The sequence below is a fragment of the Plodia interpunctella genome, chromosome 17, assembly GCF_027563975.2.
Source record: "Plodia interpunctella isolate USDA-ARS_2022_Savannah chromosome 17, ilPloInte3.2, whole genome shotgun sequence".
NCBI classification, from domain to species: domain Eukaryota; kingdom Metazoa; phylum Arthropoda; class Insecta; order Lepidoptera; family Pyralidae; genus Plodia; species Plodia interpunctella.
The window spans coordinates 4,106,207-4,125,093 of record NC_071310.1 but is presented as its reverse complement, the minus strand read 5'-3'; the positions used below and the strand labels follow the sequence as shown (position 1 = coordinate 4,125,093).

Here is an 18,887-nt window from a genome sequence, read left to right as displayed (position 1 = left end):
TTGAAATATATTTTACTTAATTTTGTTCTTACTCAAACGGAAGCTAGCTGAGAGCTGTCTTCATAATATGCGCATTGAATGTTCACCTTTGTAAATATTTCCACAAGATTTGTAGTCCATCTGTTCAGAGCAGTTGAACACATACACCATGATGCCCAGCGCGCGTCCCAAATCTTTGGTGGTTTCCGTCTTTCCGGTACCGGCCGGCCCGGCAGGTGCACCACCCATTATAAGATGGAGGCTCTACAATAAACTAGTCATGTTTATTTTATGCATGGTAAGCAATGGCTTGTAATATGAATAGTGGATATTTTCGAAAGCTTAGATAACTGCAAACTAGATTCATGGTAACTCATTAATATATAAACGAACATGTCTGGAGAGGTAGTTATTTCTGTCATTACATCGTAAACGTCAAGTAAATAAGGACCTGTTATTTTTAACTTGTTTGAACACTTGCCTGTGTCAAAGTAATATAACATCGATCTGTCAATGGCGTGATCACCAAACGCGGAGTGTTGCCCAAATACTCGTAGTCATAAAGGAACTGAGCGTCGCAAATGTTGGCGTAGCAGTTGTTCAGATTTAAATCCCACCGATGCCTGTTCAATTTCACCATCACATTACAAACTAAACTGACACAGGTAATGTAAGATACCTAAATCATTTTAAATGTTAGAAAATTGTGAGTTAAGGAATAGAGGTTATAATTGGTATATACAATAACTGCTAAAGTACAGTAAAATAAAAAATAAACAAACTTAGGCCTACCTCATCTAGAACTTATCTAAATAGGCTAGATTGGTCAAAGGCACTCAAATTATTAATAAAAAGAGCTCACCTGAGCTGACTTTGCCATTGGAAAGCATTGGAAGTCTCCACCTTGGCGACAATAAGTTTAGCCACCACGTCTCGAGAGTGTACATCAATGGTACAGATAGTCATGATCTTCTGTCGGTCACCAACCGTCAGGTCACCCAGCAGCAACACGATGAGCGCGTTTAACTGTGCAATCTGCTTCTTCTGATAATCTTTCAATGCGTTCTCGTAACCTAAATAAACAAATCAATGCTGTATTTTGTATTAATAAGTCTACCTATATATTACGAGTACCTAGTATGATGTTTATAATGATCAATCTTTTAGATATTTGATAAAATTTTGAATGGTAATTAAATTTTAATGAGAGTAGAAATTGGAAATGTGTCAATAACCTTCCTCAAGCTTCTCGAAGGCTTGGTTTGTCTCTGTGGTCCACCAAATCTGCGTGCCCACTAGCGCCGGCTGTGCAGGCCAGTCAAATACCCACTCGTCTCTGGGCTTGTCTTCGTAAGATTTTACACTATGCTCAAAAATGTCGCGCAGTGTATACCTCATACAGTCTGTAACGCGGTTCAGCCATAATTCCACCTGTAATAAAGTTTGTTTTATGTATTCGTTATATTCAGATTATAAAACGAACTTGTCTAAGATTTGAATCATTTTACCTTTCCAGAACAATCGCAGCACGGAGCTTTAAACGGCACATGCTCCTCATTTTCCTTGGATATCATCTCAAAGGCGTGTTTGCTGCCAGGTTTGGCAAATACCAACTTGGCCAAGTTATCGTACAGCTTGGTTAAGTGGCGGCAGACAGCTGGTGGGTTGTTGCCATTTGACAGAATATCTGTAATGTAAATGTAATGTTGACAGAATGAAGACAACATATAGATGCAGAGACAACCAAATTTACATATTGTTAATAGATAAATTTAGAGCATAAGCGAGATATGCATATATTCAATAATTGTTCTAATGTAATGCAACGACTGTTAAAATCAATTTTACCGAGTAGATCTGCAGACGAGACAAAGTAAAAACGAGGATATGCCAGTCTCTTGGTCTCCAGGTAATCATTGAGGGCTTTCTCGCACAAGTTAAGATTCTTCATGAGCTCCTCCAGCTTCTCTAAGAGGCCTGGTTTGTTTGTTGCTTGCACTACATTGGGTGTAGCTCCAATGTCTTTCAAAAGTTCCTGTCGATAAACAAACATCACTCTTAATGTTAATAGAACATCAGGTATTTAATTCACACTCATATTTTTAAAAGGAAACTTATTACTTATATAGATATAAACTTATGTGATTGGCTTCATGGATATTGTTTTTCTATTCACCTTGAAAGTCTTATCAATAGTATCGAATCTCTTTGAGTCTTCAGGTAGCTGTGCTCGTATATCATCAGATCCAACGAAAATACTTTCCAAATATTGCCACTTTCGCTGTACTTCAAACCAAATTGCAATAACAGCATCTGCCGTGCCCAACTTCTTTTGCCATGCTGTAACTTCCGTCTCGTAAAATCCGATGAATTTAGATGACATCATATTTTGCACTTGATTCTGAAATATATAGTCACGTTAAAAATATAATAGAATAACACACAACAGACACGACACACATATTACTTAATACATTACAACGACAAAAACTGCAATAATACGAAAGACAACAGCAAAATACTGTATTTACCTGATTGTCTTCCAGCACCTCTACCAGCTCCTCACTTGCCTTTGGTAGTTTGATTCCAGTTCTGTCATGTGGCGAATAATCGAACTCCATGACAGCCCAGGTAGCCTCCAATTCCCTATTAATATATAAATTATAACATATTTATTTAAACAAAACCTAATCAACTTGACATAATACATCTAAAGTTATTACATACTTGAGTGTTTTCTCCATAGCAGCTTCTTTCACTGATTTATCAACTATAGTCTTTACTTCTTCCTCATATTTGTGCAGATTCAATGCTAGCAAATCAGCCAGAGTAGTGTCATCATCTATATGGAATTTCACCTGAAAGAGCACAATTCACATATAGTAATCAAAAATCGAATACATACGTAATTAGTGTATCGATTAAATTTATACGTACCTGTTTTATACAGTATTACTTCTATTTACAGTTATATAATTTAAATGCTAATTATTTACAATCTATCTACAGTATAAATTCTGATAAAATGATTGAACAATCGAAGGACTTTTTCTGGGGTAAATCTCTTCTTGACGCCTTCAACTGCAAGCCTTTCTCTTTCAACTCTTGCAATGAGTATGATCTACTTATATTTCTAAATTTGCTACCACTGGTCTGGCACTCTAGCATCTTTGGTCTTCTGTAATCTTGTAGTTGGTGATACTGTTTATAGTCAATTTTGTCAATTTCTTCATTATTAGGAAATTTCATGGAAGATGCCAGATCTTCTAGAGATTTAAAGTCGTCTAATATTTCTTGAAGAGAAATACGATTTGATTGATTAGCTAAGACTGGTGGATGAAAAACCTGATCTGTACTGATGGTCATGATTTGTGAGTGCACTGCTTTCTAAATGAAACAAAAACAACATGAACGATAAAATAAATAATGAAAGTATGATTAGATGTAGTCATAAATTAGAAAAAAGAACGAATTATGTAATTGTTCTTAACCTAAAGTTGTTTTTGAGATAATAAATGGATAGGCCGCTAAACTACTTGCAAAATCTTACGTTATGTGGCCAAATATTTACACAATCTTAGAATTGACATAGTTAGAATTAAAAATTCAACCTTAGTAGCCATCATCAATTCGACCCAATGTCTGTCTTTTATGGCTGGATTCTGCAAGTCTGTGACTGCGCGCAAAGATGTCATCAAATTCTTTATGGTTGCTTCAATGGCAAGGTATGGTTCCCTGAGAATTAACACAATAATGTAAAAAAAAATTACGAAGGTGGCGAGATGACTTAAAATACAACACCCTCCGTCGCCAAAGCACTACGTACTTTAGTATAATACATAGTCGCCCTCGGCTTTTGTTTGTCTGTTTCTAAGCTTTTTCTTTCAATGCTTTTGATGCAGTTTTCACTGTTAGGTATTTATAAATAGAATTAATTGCATGTTTTGCGATGTAAAAACGTTTTTTGAGTCAATAATTTAAAAAGATTTAATACTTTTTGCAAAGCACATCAGACCAAGAAAATCAAGCTAAACACACTCGTGCGAAACCGGGCCGAGTCAGTAGTATAAAAATTTGTCGAGGGATGAGAGCCCAGCAGGGACATTTTGATGGCAAATTAATTAAGTATAAATGTGAAATTGGATTTTCCAAATTCATTTCAACGAATCTCACCAAGTCCGCAATTCCTTGTCCAATTGCCTGAGATCCTTGGTAAACCGCTTGCATTCCTGGTCCATTCCGTCTGCATCAATCTTCTTCCACGGTGATTTCTTCCAGAACTCGATCGTTCCCATTACCAAGTAGTAATAATCCCACAGTTGCTACACAAATAATTAATAACTTATATGACCACTTAGTATCAACATACTAAGGTATGGTATATTAGGTAGGACTAAATGGTCATTGACTAGCACCTAAGGTGCCTGAAGATTGGGCTAAGTGGTTATTAAGATATTGCTACAAGTTGTTTATCTATAATTCTTACATCTTACTAACCTTAGCTAACTTCAGTTCCCTACGGCACTGCTTGAGATTCTTCTCGTCTGGAGGCTGAATGTCGAACAGTGCGCAAGACTTCTTCAAGGTTTCCACTATATCCTCGAAGCCCTTCAATTCTTGATGTATTTTATCGATATGCTTGTATGGCTCTTTGCAACTTTCCAAGAATATCTGATAATGAAAAGTAAAAATAAAGCTTAAGAAGGTATTCTAGGCACTTACTAAAAAAAAATATTGCATTGCTTCACTTGCGCCCAATTGCCCAAAAATGTAGATAGGTATATAAACGTAATTTATGATTGATGATTATTATTGATTTTTTTTGACATTGAAAATGTAATTTTTTGGAATAACTTGTTATACTCCTAGTTATCCTGTCAGTAACTTCATCAGAGTCCCCTGCAGCTGGTGACTAACCTCCTTCTGCCTGAACTGTTCCCTGTACATGGTAAGCCGCAGGTTGATCAGCGCCACTCTCTTGGCGATGAGCGCCGCTTGCGCCGCCTGCAGAGGCGCCACGTTGTTCTTCATCACCGTCGCCAACTTGATCAGGTTGCGCCATTTCTCAGGCAACATATCCAACTATGAATGAAATTATGATATTAAGATAATTGAGCGTAAATGTATATTCTTTGAATAAAAAAAAAAGAGTCTGATTTTACATACGACTACTACTGTTGCTACGAATATTTTATAACTGAAAACTTTTATTACATTTGCTATGTCAGTGGTAGTACGTATGGTAGTTTATAGCACTTTAGTATATGGCTTTAAGTTCACCTTTTGTAATTTTATGCAATAAAATTCAAATATGTCAATTTGTATGTTCTGGTTTAGTCTTGTAAACGACATTATGTAGAATTACTTTGGCTTTAGTCCCTGTGGTCCTTGTCTATTCTGTAATAAGTCAGTGTAACTGTATGTATTAAATACATTAACAAAAACTTTTGAATAATAAGCAAATAAACAGTCTTACCAATGTATGTACCGAATATTGATGTTTCGTAGAATTCTGTGTATTTAGTTCCAATGGTCAGCATAAAAAGAGACGACATTTAGAAACTAACAAATAACTAACAATAACTTAAAAGAAAATTAACCTTTTTCTGGAAGTTGTACCTGTTCATATGTTTCTTCCGGGAACTCCACTCCATAATCCTTGAGGACATACATGATGTCCCTCAGAGGCTCGAACATCTGGTCGGTGCCAGCATCCATCTTAGCCTTCACCTCGTTCAGGACCCGCATCACTTGCAGCAAGCCTTCGTAATCGTCCTCTCCCAGTTCCACATTCAGCTCCTTCGTAGCATACGCTATGAACTCTTCTAGGTCGTCCAAACTTAAAGAAATGACAATGTATAATTAAAATCAAACTATGTAACTACAAAAGCCTAAATGTAGATACATTTAGGCTGTTACTGTCTGTAAACCTTTCAAGGTAGAACTGCAAGATCATTTTTCATGTCATTTGGCTCCGATATTTGATTTTGAGGGAATTAAAATTTGAAAGATACAAGTTTCATTTGGCTGCACAACAGCTTGTGTGATATAATGTTAATCTATTGTTTCACCTCTTGTGCACAAAGTCCTTCAAGTTCTGCTTGTAGAGGTTGCTCCATTTGCAGACAATGTTCATGATGGCCTGGTTCAGCCGCTTCAGATCCAAGTTCAGCCAGCCGTTGCACAGGTAGTTCCCAGGCAGCGCCGCCACTTCGTCGTACAACGCGTTGTATTTGTCAATCTAAAAAAATTTTTAATCATGTATTTAAATGTTGCGTCCTCACTCTTTTTCTATAGATTGTTATTGTAATCCTTGGTGTTTTTCATAAAAGTTTTGTTGTATACCATGAAACCATCATCTAAACCTAGGTCTGCCTCTTTTTCTGCACCCGTCAGCTGGTATCCAGGTAACTAATAGTAAGAATCGGAATACATACGGCAAAGGAAATAAACTCTAGATTAAAGTGTTCAGTGTTACCTCTTTCTGGTACTCTTCTAGCTTGGGCTTGGCCTCCGGTGGATCACACCCGTTTTCGTACTTATACTTGTCAAATTCTTCTGGAGGTATCACTCTCCCATACTTGAGGAAGGCAGCCAATACTTCTTGTCTGTCTTCCGTCCACAGAGGAGCATATTTTTCATATTTCTGTAAATATGACGGATTATGAGGACATAATAATGGGTCAATTTCAAATTAACCATGGTAGTACAGGTAGTGATCATATCGCCTTATAAAGCTCGTTTGATATAATGTCCAAATTTTATTTCGGAGAAGGTTATAGTACAAAATTCAATGTTCATCTAACATACCGAAGCATATTGGAGGATATCATTAATACTGTTCTCAATTCGTTTAGATATTTCATGGAATAGATCAATCATGGCCTCTTCATGTACAATATCGTCTGCAACAAAAAAAGGTTACACATATAACCAGTAATGAAGTAAGTAGTAGTAACACATAAATAGTGATGTAACCTGGCTGGGATGGTCTGGGTTAGATCACCATGTCAGATATAAGTAAATCCTAAATGCGAAAGTAAGGTTGTTTGTTTATTTGTTTGTTACCTCTTCACGCTCTATCTACTCAAGCAATCTTCTTGAAATTTTGCATACAAGACATAGGGCACCTTTCATCTCGGAAAATTTATGCGGGTGAAGCCGCGCTTAAAGCTAGTAGATAACAAAAAAGACGTCTTTCCTTGAGGTGAAAAAAATGTTACGCAACCACAACAGTAATGAGACCGAAAGGTACCTCATTTAAAATGTCACCCATATCCAATATCCACACTGTTATAAAACACGAAAGTTCTGTCTTTCACGCTAAATAATGTATACGTTAGACAAAGGCAAGTATTAGACAAAGTACCTTCATAGGAAGCGATTGGCACGATAGGATCAATTCTGGGGAAGAGCGTGGCTTGGAGGAACATGTCCTTCATCATCTCTCTGAGCGTGTCGTAGAGCCCGTCCTCGTCTTCCAGCAGCAGGGACGGTGAGAAATAGATGTCTTAAAAAAAACACATTTCATAAAATTTCAATTGTGTTAAGTTCCTAAGTTAGAATACCCTTAAGGATCAACGTGCAGCGGAGGCATACTAATTGGATTCCTTTTTAACCAATAAATAATAATTCTTCTAAAATGCACTCTACAGCATCAAACTGTGGAAAGTGTTTTTACCCGGATAGGAAAGTCAGCAAAAATTTAGATTCTAAATTGATTTATTTTCAAGGGCAAAGTCTCTCCATTTTTCAATATGAACCTATTGAAGACATATCAAGAACAAATTACTTCTATTCATATACTTAACAATAGATTATGTCAATTTACCTGGATCTTTCAATTCCACAGTAATATTCATGAATGCGATATTTGGACCTTTCTCAATATTGGTTTGGGACTCAAACAGGTCTAAGCTCGACTGTATCGCTTGCATCAATTGTTTCGAAACCTAGAAAATACTATTGCTAAGTACTAAATCAAGAGTTAGTTTAAGTATAACTAGTTTATTTTGTGTTAAATAAATTTATACTCTATCAGATTTAAATACAAAGGTGCTCTGCAATGTTATATACCAATTTTACCATACAACAGCCGTACCAAAGAATCAACATATTCAACGTAGGCCGGCCAACGCGCGCTCCTGAAAGCCTCTTCTTCCATTTCCCTCCTCTCTTCTTCTATGTCAGCCAGCTCTTCTGGATCATCAATTACTTCCTCTTCTTCCGCCGGAGAATCTATTTCTTCCCCTGAATGTTTATATAAATTCAACCTTACAGCTCAAAACATACTTTTTAACGTTCTTGTAATATCGAACATACTTTATCGTTTTCAAAAATATTTGTAGAAGGCTCTGTACAATTGCGCTATTTCTTCTTCACTTGTTGATTTAAAATCGAAAGTAGACTTTACTAAGTTTATGAAAGAAATTTAATAAAATACAATTTTAATTTGTAACATTCTACAATACATCTTCTATCTGGATATGTAATAGTTGTGAGACTGATGATGATAATTTTAAACACTGGGAACGTTCGATATTATTTCAAAATAATAAAAGCTTTTAAAAAAGTAACCTTCAGCTCTACGTGCATCTCGCTCTCGCTTCTCCTCTTCTTTAGCTTCCCTCTTCAGCCGGCGCGCCTCTCTCCTTTCAAACTTGATCCTATCAGCTTCTTCCTTCTCTTGGCGCTTGATCTCTCGTGCGGCCATTTTCTCCTCTCTGCGTTGAGCCATCTCTTGCATCTTGAGAGCACGGGCAGCTTTCTCTTCATCGTCGAGGGTAGCCTCATCAACTTCTTCCAATTCCTCTTCTTCATCATCAGACTAAAAATGCGTAAGCACACATTACGTAATTATAATAATCACATATTTACAGAAATATAATAATTTTCTTAATCTACTAGTAAAGTCTGTGTCTATGATATTACCTCAGTCTCTTCTTGAATGTTGAAGAACAATTTGTAATTATCCTTTAAGATCTGAACGAATTCCTCATAGCTTTCCAATATTTTGTTTCGTCTGTAACGTTAAAAAAAAATGTGAATAAACCACCTGTGGGTATTAGATTCTATATTCATTGTGCCTAAAGGCATACCACATGACTTTTGTCTACCTACCGACATCTAGTGGCAAGTAGTATACACACTAGTGAACTTAAATTGTCAACCAGTGTGCAGCTTTCCTCACGATGTTTTCCTTCACGGGAAGCAAGGGGTGGTCAATGAAAACTACTATACATACATGAGTCAGATTGGTCTACAAACTCATGTGGCACGAGTAGGATTCGAACTTGGGATCCTACCATTACAGGCGGACTGTCTTTTAACAAGTAAAATCGTCTCCGAACATTAACCCAATAGAAAAGGTATCAAGGTACAGTGTAAAGAAAGTCAAATAATAGAATCATACGCACTACATGATTTTTGCCATTGCAATATCAAATAGAATGGTCGAGATTGGTTTATAACACTACAGTGTTGCCATTTAATTTCTTCACTTTCTTGACAGACTGTGAAAGGCTATTCAAAACAATGTAATGCAATATGAATTATAAATGCTAAAGTTTGTTATTACCTGTTAATTCTTCACACTCAAACGACTGGACCAATTTTTAGTAAGCCCGAAAGTACACAATTCCCCTAGGCTTTGGTCAAAAAGGAAATATTTTTTTATAAAATAGATGGCGCTAAGGTACATTAATTAAATTAAGTTTTTTTATTAGTCAAATGGAAGTCAATAGATATTTCTAACTCATGACGGTGTTTACAGGTGGCTAGTGTCGCAATATCTATTAACGGCTGTCGGCGTCGTAAATAATTACATCGAATGGTAAGCCACGGGTATCACCGCGGTGTGCAGCTAGCGAGTAACATACCGTCTAGCAAATCTGGGGAACCTGCCGGGGACGTCCAACAGCTCCTTCTTGTCGGGATTCTCCTTGCGGTTGTGCAAGGGCACGTCGCCCCACGCCGCGATGTTTGCTAGGCCCCTCTTCATGTTGTTCTGCGCGGTGAGCACTCGCTCTTGGAGGGTGTTTATTGCCGCGTACACTTCCGCCATCCACTCCGAGACTGTAACGGTGATGTTTTCTATAGACACAATAGATATGTCTTTCCCTGGATGGTTAATTGTACTTTTATACTACTGTCCAGAAAAAGGGGTGTTATATGTTTTCATGGTTCACGTTTGTTTGTCTGCAGGTTCGTGTGCGAGTTTCTTCCACTATCACTCTTAGGATGTGTGTGTTCTTATTAGATTTCTTACAGTACCCCGGGTTACATATGCTATGTGGTATCATTACAAAATCAATATGCCATATTTATTTACATAAATTGCAAGTTATGTATTTGTATGAAAATTCGTTAACTGGAACTGAGTAAAGGACGGCAGTAGTGTTTTAACAATGTATTATTTAATTACCAAATAAAGAAAACTGACGCGTTGATGTCTTTTGTACGTCCAGTATGAAAGACAACAAATCTCATACAAATTACCGTGCACATTGAAAATAGAGGCAAGAAAAAGTGGACCGTGACTTACATACTGATAAAGTGTTGAGCTGATGATTATTGCAAATAGTTGTCCGCTATTTTAGAAATGGAAATTAAAATGACACGTGTAAAGATAAAGTAAGATAATATAACTATATTACGGCTTTTTCAATGGTCAATGGGCATCAGAAGTCTATGGCAGAGATCATCTATGAGCAGAGCACTACTTCGGTCTGAGCTTATGTTCATGTACTAACAGTAACGTTATCCTGTCTTACAGTCATCGTTCCAGGTGAGCTCCTCCACGCCGTGGCCCAGCAGCTGGTCGATGGCGGAGATCTCCTTCTCTATGAGCGCCACCTCGGTCTCGTGGCTGCCCTCGCGGATCTCGTTGTACCATGATATAGCTCGATTCAGCCGGTTCATGTCATACTAAAAATACAATTTTCAAGATTGTCATTTTTCCGATACAGTCAGGGCAGGAATCATTTGACGTATTTTAGAAAAGATAGCTTTATTTAGGTTTACGATAAGTTTCGAAAATTTTTGTCATTCGGTCAGACTGCCAATCAAATGGCGTGGAAATCCTAAATCAAAACACATAGTAAAGTAAAATAGACAAAATAAATTATGGAGATACCTGCAATTTTTCATTCCGAGCATACAATTCGAGCCCATCAGCCGGTATTCCCTGCTTGTCTAAATATTTCATGTAACGTATTTCACGTAACAGCATTACCAACTGTAAAAAAGATTCGTTAGTTCATCATAGGATCATAAGGTGCAATATCCCGATAATCCTACGGGAGCGAAACCCCGGAACACTAGCTGTGTTCTGGGGCTTCGCTCCCGTAGGGTTTGGAAAATTTTTGAAATGGTTTGGCATTACATGCAATGGCATTTGGAGCGGTTGTGATCCAATGGTTAACACTGTATACCGAAAAGTCCCAGCTTCGAAATCTATTTGTGCCACGTGAATTTCCTATTCCGATCTGACTCTTTCACCACCTGCTTCTGGTGAAGGAAAACATCGTGAGGAAACCTGCACTAAAGTTGATAATTTATCATATACCGTGTGAATCAACAAATGTTTCATTCCACTTATGACCAAGAAAAAAAAGAGAGGTTATATCATAGAGACATCTCTTACAAAGTCGGCAACGCATCGGTGTCCGTATCGGGTTACTGGTCAATGGACGTTTACCATCAGACAACGCGCACGCTCGTTTGCCCACACCATTATTTATTTAAAAAAAGACCCTCAGGCACGAGGAATAGAAAGGAGGCATTGGCTACTGACCTCAGGGCTGAAGTTATTCCTGACGAAGGGCGGGTCCCTGTAGATGAGGTTCTTGGCGAGGTGCACCTTGCAGATGCCGGGCACGGTGGCGCACCACTGCTTGAACTGCCGGTCCTCCAGCACGTTCAGGTAGCCCAGCATCTCGTTGTGCTTCTGCTTCATATACATGGCGTACTCTGTCTCTATTATCCTTTTGAAAGTATATTTATTTCACAATCACAATACAAAAAATATGGATTTACACGCCACACTATGCGTTAGGCGGCTTGAAAGTTAAAATAGGCATTGAAGAAATAGAACGATCAATAGATGATATCTATCGAGGTAAAATTACCCTTTGGGCATGAGAAGCTCAAGTCCAATAGTCGACTTTTGTAACAGTAGATATATAAACATATAAGGACAAATCACACAGACTGAGCTGAACTGAACTGAGCCAAAGTAAGTTCTAGACTTGTGTTATGCTATACTAACTCAACGATACTATATTCTATAACATATACATATACATATTTGTCTATACAAACATCTAAGACCCGGGCCAATCAGAAAAAGATCATTTTCCATCATGACCCGACCGCGGTTCTGACCCGAGGCCTCTCGATTCAGGGGCGAGCACTTTACCACTGCGCCACCGAGGCCGTCAAACTAACAGTAAATATAATTATACTTACGGATCTTCAAACATGATCAATTCTTCCATGGGCATCACGAGTCGTCGCCGCAACTTGTAAATCCACCAGATCATACCAGCTACAGGAGGCAAATAGTTGTCCACCATTGGTCGTTCAGGGCCTTTTGTCAATTTCTGGTTTATAAAATATGTGTTTCAACATTATTATGGTTAATCATGGTTTTCAAAGATTATTAGTAATAATAAAAAAAAATACATAAAACTATAATTATAAATCGGCGTGCACACCTATACACTTAAATATAAAGTTATGAATATACCTGCCTATTTACACCATGTTTAGCAGCAACGTGTAACTAGATACCCACCAACTTAAAATAAATATTTAAATCAAGTTAATATCGGCAAAGCTATAACAACGTACCGACATCTCTTCATCGTAAATTTCCTTGACGTTGTCTAGATTCTGGTGCATAAAATCGAGCAGCTTCGACAGTTTGGGTTTCATTTCCTTCTTGATGATGGGCCGATGGAACAGATCTCCCATGATTTGGAAGAACTGAAAATGGGCAGATCTTAAAAATGGACTACACTTATTGGGTCAAACTAAACACTAAGCTTGTATAGTGGGCCGATAACAGAAACGAGCAAAATTAATACAGAACCGTAGACTATCCTAACCGTATGAAAATAAGTACGAATATTTTCCCGCGTTGGGATTGAACCCAGGACTGCCAAATGACTACTACCTAGTGACCATGATTTCGTCAAATAGATAGTGGGAATTTCGCCATTCTAGATTCACAAATACTACTGGTCTATGTTGTCAAAAACCTTACGCGTTTGAACAGTTAACAGTTCGTTTTCCTAGCTAGTTTTCCTCGCACATAATGAGTAATCATATTTTTTTAAATTTAAAAACTACCTTTAAAAGAAAAGTAACGAATACCTTAAAGAAGTGTTCAAGATTGTGACACTCGTCCAATCCCTGCGAGAATAAGGACGCTAATCGCCTGTCGACATCCTCTATCACTTTCATGTGTTTGGCGTAGTCCGGGAGGAACTTATTATCCTCCGGATCGGCCGGGTCGTACGTGATATTGCCCAGGTTTTGGTAAATCAGTGTGTATTCATCTAGAACCTAAAAAAATACTTTAACAAGTTTAATCTCTCATATCTGAGCATTTTCCCGGTTTCTTCCTCAGATATTGAGCGCACTTCGCACGGTTGTCAGACTATTGTCACGCACATCATCCTTAACGACGTCAAGCTAGCACAGCCTAACATCTGTACCTAATTTGCCTCTTTTTAACAAGTTTACTGTATTTGTCAAACTGACTGTGTTCGACACATACACCCCTGAAAACGGCTCTATGGAGCTCGAACTGATGCTTTTGATTGATTTAATTACAAATGTTTCCACATTAATAGAAGTAGTTGTTATTGCACGTTTCTTTTGTCGGGACCGCGTTTATTTTTTTAATAGATGTAAATAACACCTATCTACTGGACATATAAATTATGTTAACTAAGCTTAGCTAAAACTTATGTATAGTTCGTGGTTAAATGATACCGCAGATCTAGGGTGTGATATATATATAGAGGAGAAGTGTAACTTTATTTTTATAGTCACACTATATTCCCCAACGAGGGTTGACGTCTGGCAGCCGGTTTTAAAACATAGCCAAATCTTCAAAATTTAATGGTTGATTTTTTACTTGAACCCTGTGCTTTTCGGCGTCACAGCTCCGAATGTAACCGTGAACACGCGAGGATGAGAAAGAGAGAGTTACACTAGAGAAACTTTAATTTGTACCTGCATACACTCAGTGCTAAGAATCTTGCCCCTAAGCCCGCAAAACTCTACTTTCTCCAGCTTGAGAATCTCGACCGTCGCCTCGAGAATCTCCTCGATCATTTTGAGTCGCTTCATGTAGACGTTGAACCTCATGAAGACGCGGTCGAAGTCGAACGACCAGCGGACCGGCATCACGCCTCCCGGGAAGAAAGTGTGGACTTTGTCGCGATTCATTTCATACGTCTCTCTGTAGACGTTAGAAATTTAATTCGATAAACATAAGGTCAATATACTTGACATATTATAAAACAAAACTGTGCTGCGTTTGTTTGTCTGTCTGTTCGCGAATAAACTCAAAAACTACTGCATGGATTTTCAAGCGGTTTTCACCATTAGATAGTGCGATTTCTGAAGAAGTTAGGATAACGCAATTAGTATAAAACTTACACGAAATGTGTCAAAATATTGAGAGCCTTCCTCAACTTAATCAGCTGCTCGTCCGCTTCTCCTTGAAATATGGAGGCAGGATCGATGGAGTTCGTGCATTGTTGGATCACCAAGTTGCACACTTCGCGAAGTAAAGCTGCAGGCAAATATTTCATTCGAGTAGAGCAAACTGTTATTGGGTAATGTGTCATTAATTTGTATCGAAATTTTATGATAGTTTGTTAAACAGTTTTCATTTCTCTCTGATGTTTTTGAGCCAAGACAGGACAAGCCTTAATAAAAAACAAAATAAACCACTTCTTCACTGTTAGAGATTTGTTCCTTATTGTTAGTATGAAAAACTATACCAGTGTAAGGGATAAAGTTAAATACCTGGTGGAAAAATATAGTTCAATTCCTATGTGTGAAAAAAATACATCGTTTTATGAAACAGAGAAATAAAACTCACGTATCAATTTCTCCACACTGCAGTAGTATCTAGAATTTCCCCATAGCAAGCCAATGCAGTGGAACATGGGCCGAATCAGAGGCTTCGAGTCAGAAAAGTCAGTGCCTTCGTAGTTTTCAAAATGCGTCAACAATGGCTTCTGGTATACGTAAATATCTCTGCACTCTACGATTGCTGAAAGTAATTATTGTTATTGATTTGTCTTTTTGTCAATTGACGAAAACTACTTACCGGACTGATTTTAAATCAGCATACAACAGGTGGAAAAAGACAAAAGTTTGTCGTCACATTATACATCTTTTGCCCATTTCGACTCGAAAGTAGGAAAGTAGAACCCAGCTTTGGTCTTCGCAAATATTTATTAATCAATATTTGTTAAATCCCGCCATAGAAAGACCTCTCTAAATCCTCCGCGTAGATGTCCTACGAGGCGACTATGGGACAGCAGCTAGACACCAATAACATTCCCAGAGAGAGTTGACTTCGGGCTGGTTGTAAAATACAGTTGAATCTACAAAATGTTAAGGTTTACTTTTTACGCTGACCCCGGACTTCGCGGCCTCATAGCCGTGGTTGTAACCGGAAATACGTGAGTATGAGAGAGAAAGAATTATAATTTGACTTACAAGCCACAACATTAGTAAGCATAGTCTTGAAGCAGCTGAGGTAGACGCTGCGGGTGTCCTCGAGGTAGTGCGCCATGCGTTTGACTCGCGGGTCCCTCAGCTGGGAGTAGATGCCTTCCAGATTGCGCAGTCTACTCGCGTAGAAGTCTATGTCAGCACTCGGTAGAGGAAACTTAGTCCTCTTGAACGCTGATAGGAAATTGGAAAATATAAATATAATAATAGGAAATAGTATAGTTAATCATTACTCATGCATTTGTTTGAATACGTTGATGTAAGGAACTAACGGTTTAATATGAATCTGATCTCTGGCATGAGGAAGGCCATCCAGAAATCCGAAAAGACAGTACGTTCAGATAAGAGAGAGAATATTTTTTATACTAAAACCAAGTATGCGAACCTATGTAGGAATCCTCCTGTAACAAATCGTGCACTTGTTGGGCCCACTTGATTATAGCGCCTTCGATGTTCGTTTTCAAATACAAGTCTACATCTTCACCATCACTGCAAGGAAGTCCAAGACCATTAAGTAAAATTTTGCAATAAAAACATCGTATAAGTAAGAACTGAATTTACCTTTCTCTTAATCTCGATTCGGCATGGTAAATGTTCTCGACACCAGCAGGCATGGGCAACATTACTTGACTGGCCATCTCTCCTTTTAGCTACAGGAATAACAATATTGTCAATTTATTCAATTAGACGAAGGTGCTTTCATCAATTCTGACCTCATAGAATCACTTATAGCACAATAATTCCCAGAAAGGTCCAGCCGTAGCACGTTCCTAACATCTCGTTACTGACTGACCTGCGTCATGAGATTCCTCAGATCGTTGATGTGCCTCCGCATGTCGTGGCGCACGATCTTGGGCCAGCCCTTCTGGTTCTCGGGGTTGCAGAGCAGCGGCCCGATCACCTCGTCCGCCATCACGCTCAGGTCCATCAACACATTGCCTGAGATCTCGCCGATAGTAATCGACTGTAATTTATAATTTACACATTATATAGGTACATTGGATATTTTGTCTTATATTAATATTTCGGTAATTTATGATATTTTCGAAAATTATTACAAACCTTGGAGAATCATTGAAGAAAGTAGCATCCATTATATTTACAATGGTATACATACCTCGAGATACTAGCTAACTTACATACCGTCACCAATTATATTATACTGACTGAAGAAATTCAACTTCTTGCTACAAAAAATCAACTAGCTTGTTTACATAAAATACTTAACTTTCGGAAATTAGATTGAGTAAGTTTGTCATCGATGTTCCGTAGAAAGTACACCATTTTCCCCCTACTTATGGGGGGGAAATTTGTGGCGCACGTCAGCAGCCCGGCGGTGTTCATGCGAAATACTATGATTTCATACTTTGGCATGTCGAAAAATCGGAACAAAATGTGCTGAAAATTTCGAAAATTATCAACTCTTACAAAATTCATCTTATATGAACATAATAAATACAACAGTAAATGTCGCCGATATAACGTTTTAATTTTAATACATTTCATTGCTTTTTTAGTAAACTAAGCGCCTCGGATCGCCTCTTCTAAATATACTGTGTGCACGTTTTATTCTGCCTGTATGTATAAATAAGTAAGATTTATCCTGTAAATTTTGCATGATTTTTATCGCCAACATTCGCATTGTAATAGCACAGATTTTATAAATAACTACTTAGCAGTATGTTCATAGCGATAAAGATATGATTTTTTTCTATCAATTCACAGTTCTATTTAGCAATCATATAGCGGGAAGGTTCGTAGGTACGTCACGAACCTTCCCGCTATAGAATTCCTAAAACCCACTCGCGTTACAAATTCTTTGTCGTCGTTCGATGTTTGTAGTGGGGTGCCGCTATAGAATAGGACCACTCCATATCCTCCCGTGAATATCGTACGAGGCAACTACACATAGCCTTAACATTTAATAGACAACAACAGCATTCCCAAAGAGGGTTGTCGTCGGGGAGCTTGACGGTTCTAAAACCATAGCCGAATCATCAAAATGTATTTTTTACGCGAACCCTGACTTTTGGTTTATAGCCACACTGTGTACTGCCACGATGTACGTAATCATGATAGACTGAAACTTTGGACTAGCGCTTAGTGTGACCACAAAGTAATAATAGTAACAACAGATTTTCAAATAGTCTTATTAGTACTTACTCTCTCATCACCTGTGATGAACTTAGCCCATTTATCTATTTTCTGCTTAAGTGTTTTAAGTATATATTCACTCATGAACTCGAGACGAGTGTCTACGTCCTCTTTCTGGTGAAAAAAAATATGAGAAAAACATAAATTAAAACGTATACGTATACCTACTATGTATAAATATGATTCGTAAAATGGCAAGCGAAAGAACAAAATGGGTGTAACTAACATTCTGTGATTCTGTAAACTTTACAATTCTGTGAACTATTCATTCAACAACATTCTGTGAACTTTACAATTTGTATCTAAATAAATAAATTTAATATTTGGTTTTTGTTATATATATACTTACATCACCCATTTTGTGACAAAATCTTTATTTATCGTAACACTAATTAATCAACTATCATCGTGGGTATTGCAAAATAAATATTATAATAGTATTTTACATATCTTCAAATATTAGATTATTATTACAGAATAATATTCTAAAATATAAATATGCACTGTTTGTTGTTTTATAATTTTTTTGTTTACATTGTAACTATAGTAACACAAATCTCAAAGATTTTTTGAATTTGGAGCCAATTTTCAAAACTTTTTTTATTCAATCTGAAAATGATCATTGTAGGAAAGGGTTTCTGCCAATTTGAGAGCAGCCCTTTCTAAATCTATCGTTGGCAACTGTTCTGTCGCTACAACGGAAAGAAATATACGTAGATATGTGATATCAAAACTCGTGGTCTTACTACTTCTTGCTTTGTATACTTACCTACCTCTATACCACCTCTATAGTCACAATCTATATCTCAGTAATAATAGCGATGAATTTGCTGTGGATTTGGATAATTTGATATGCTATCGAAAGTATACATTGAAATATAAACAGTTTTTGCAATAATAATATTTAAGTTTGAGTTTAAACAATCAGTCTTCATGATATGATAATTTGTATGATTTGCGTCATTTTATAAAACAATTTAAAAAAATGTCTG

The 18,887-nt window shown here is 37.4% G+C and overlaps 1 protein-coding gene across 1 annotated transcript in view; it reads right to left on the bottom strand.

Annotated features, from left to right (window-relative positions):
* LOC128677107 (dynein beta chain, ciliary-like) overlaps positions 1–18,415 on the bottom strand; it is a 35,187-nt gene extending 16,772 nt beyond the window's left edge. Inside the window, exons 1-39 of the mRNA XM_053757716.1 lie at positions 18,245–18,415; positions 17,905–18,009; positions 16,971–17,139; positions 16,535–16,707; positions 16,303–16,391; positions 16,127–16,230; positions 15,727–15,915; positions 15,101–15,274; positions 14,653–14,788; positions 14,224–14,452; positions 13,357–13,548; positions 12,832–12,966; positions 12,448–12,581; positions 11,774–11,963; positions 11,114–11,215; positions 10,752–10,905; positions 9,858–10,053; positions 8,911–9,001; positions 8,557–8,806; positions 8,081–8,229; positions 7,811–7,931; positions 7,349–7,489; positions 6,790–6,884; positions 6,458–6,625; positions 6,051–6,220; positions 5,599–5,818; positions 4,897–5,061; positions 4,477–4,650; positions 4,153–4,301; positions 3,591–3,714; positions 2,707–2,837; positions 2,511–2,625; positions 2,156–2,380; positions 1,828–2,014; positions 1,488–1,666; positions 1,215–1,410; positions 842–1,052; positions 461–602; positions 87–243 (exon numbers count right to left, since the gene is read on the bottom strand). Of these exons, the coding sequence (XP_053613691.1) occupies positions 87–243; positions 461–602; positions 842–1,052; positions 1,215–1,410; positions 1,488–1,666; positions 1,828–2,014; positions 2,156–2,380; positions 2,511–2,625; positions 2,707–2,837; positions 3,591–3,714; positions 4,153–4,301; positions 4,477–4,650; positions 4,897–5,061; positions 5,599–5,818; positions 6,051–6,220; positions 6,458–6,625; positions 6,790–6,884; positions 7,349–7,489; positions 7,811–7,931; positions 8,081–8,229; positions 8,557–8,806; positions 8,911–9,001; positions 9,858–10,053; positions 10,752–10,905; positions 11,114–11,215; positions 11,774–11,963; positions 12,448–12,581; positions 12,832–12,966; positions 13,357–13,548; positions 14,224–14,452; positions 14,653–14,788; positions 15,101–15,274; positions 15,727–15,915; positions 16,127–16,230; positions 16,303–16,391; positions 16,535–16,707; positions 16,971–17,139; positions 17,905–18,009; positions 18,245–18,253 (6,040 nt within the window). The 5' untranslated portion in view covers positions 18,254–18,415. The remainder of the gene's footprint in view (positions 1–86; positions 244–460; positions 603–841; positions 1,053–1,214; positions 1,411–1,487; positions 1,667–1,827; positions 2,015–2,155; positions 2,381–2,510; positions 2,626–2,706; positions 2,838–3,590; positions 3,715–4,152; positions 4,302–4,476; positions 4,651–4,896; positions 5,062–5,598; positions 5,819–6,050; positions 6,221–6,457; positions 6,626–6,789; positions 6,885–7,348; positions 7,490–7,810; positions 7,932–8,080; positions 8,230–8,556; positions 8,807–8,910; positions 9,002–9,857; positions 10,054–10,751; positions 10,906–11,113; positions 11,216–11,773; positions 11,964–12,447; positions 12,582–12,831; positions 12,967–13,356; positions 13,549–14,223; positions 14,453–14,652; positions 14,789–15,100; positions 15,275–15,726; positions 15,916–16,126; positions 16,231–16,302; positions 16,392–16,534; positions 16,708–16,970; positions 17,140–17,904; positions 18,010–18,244) is intronic.
* Positions 18,416–18,887: the final 472 nt, after the last annotated feature.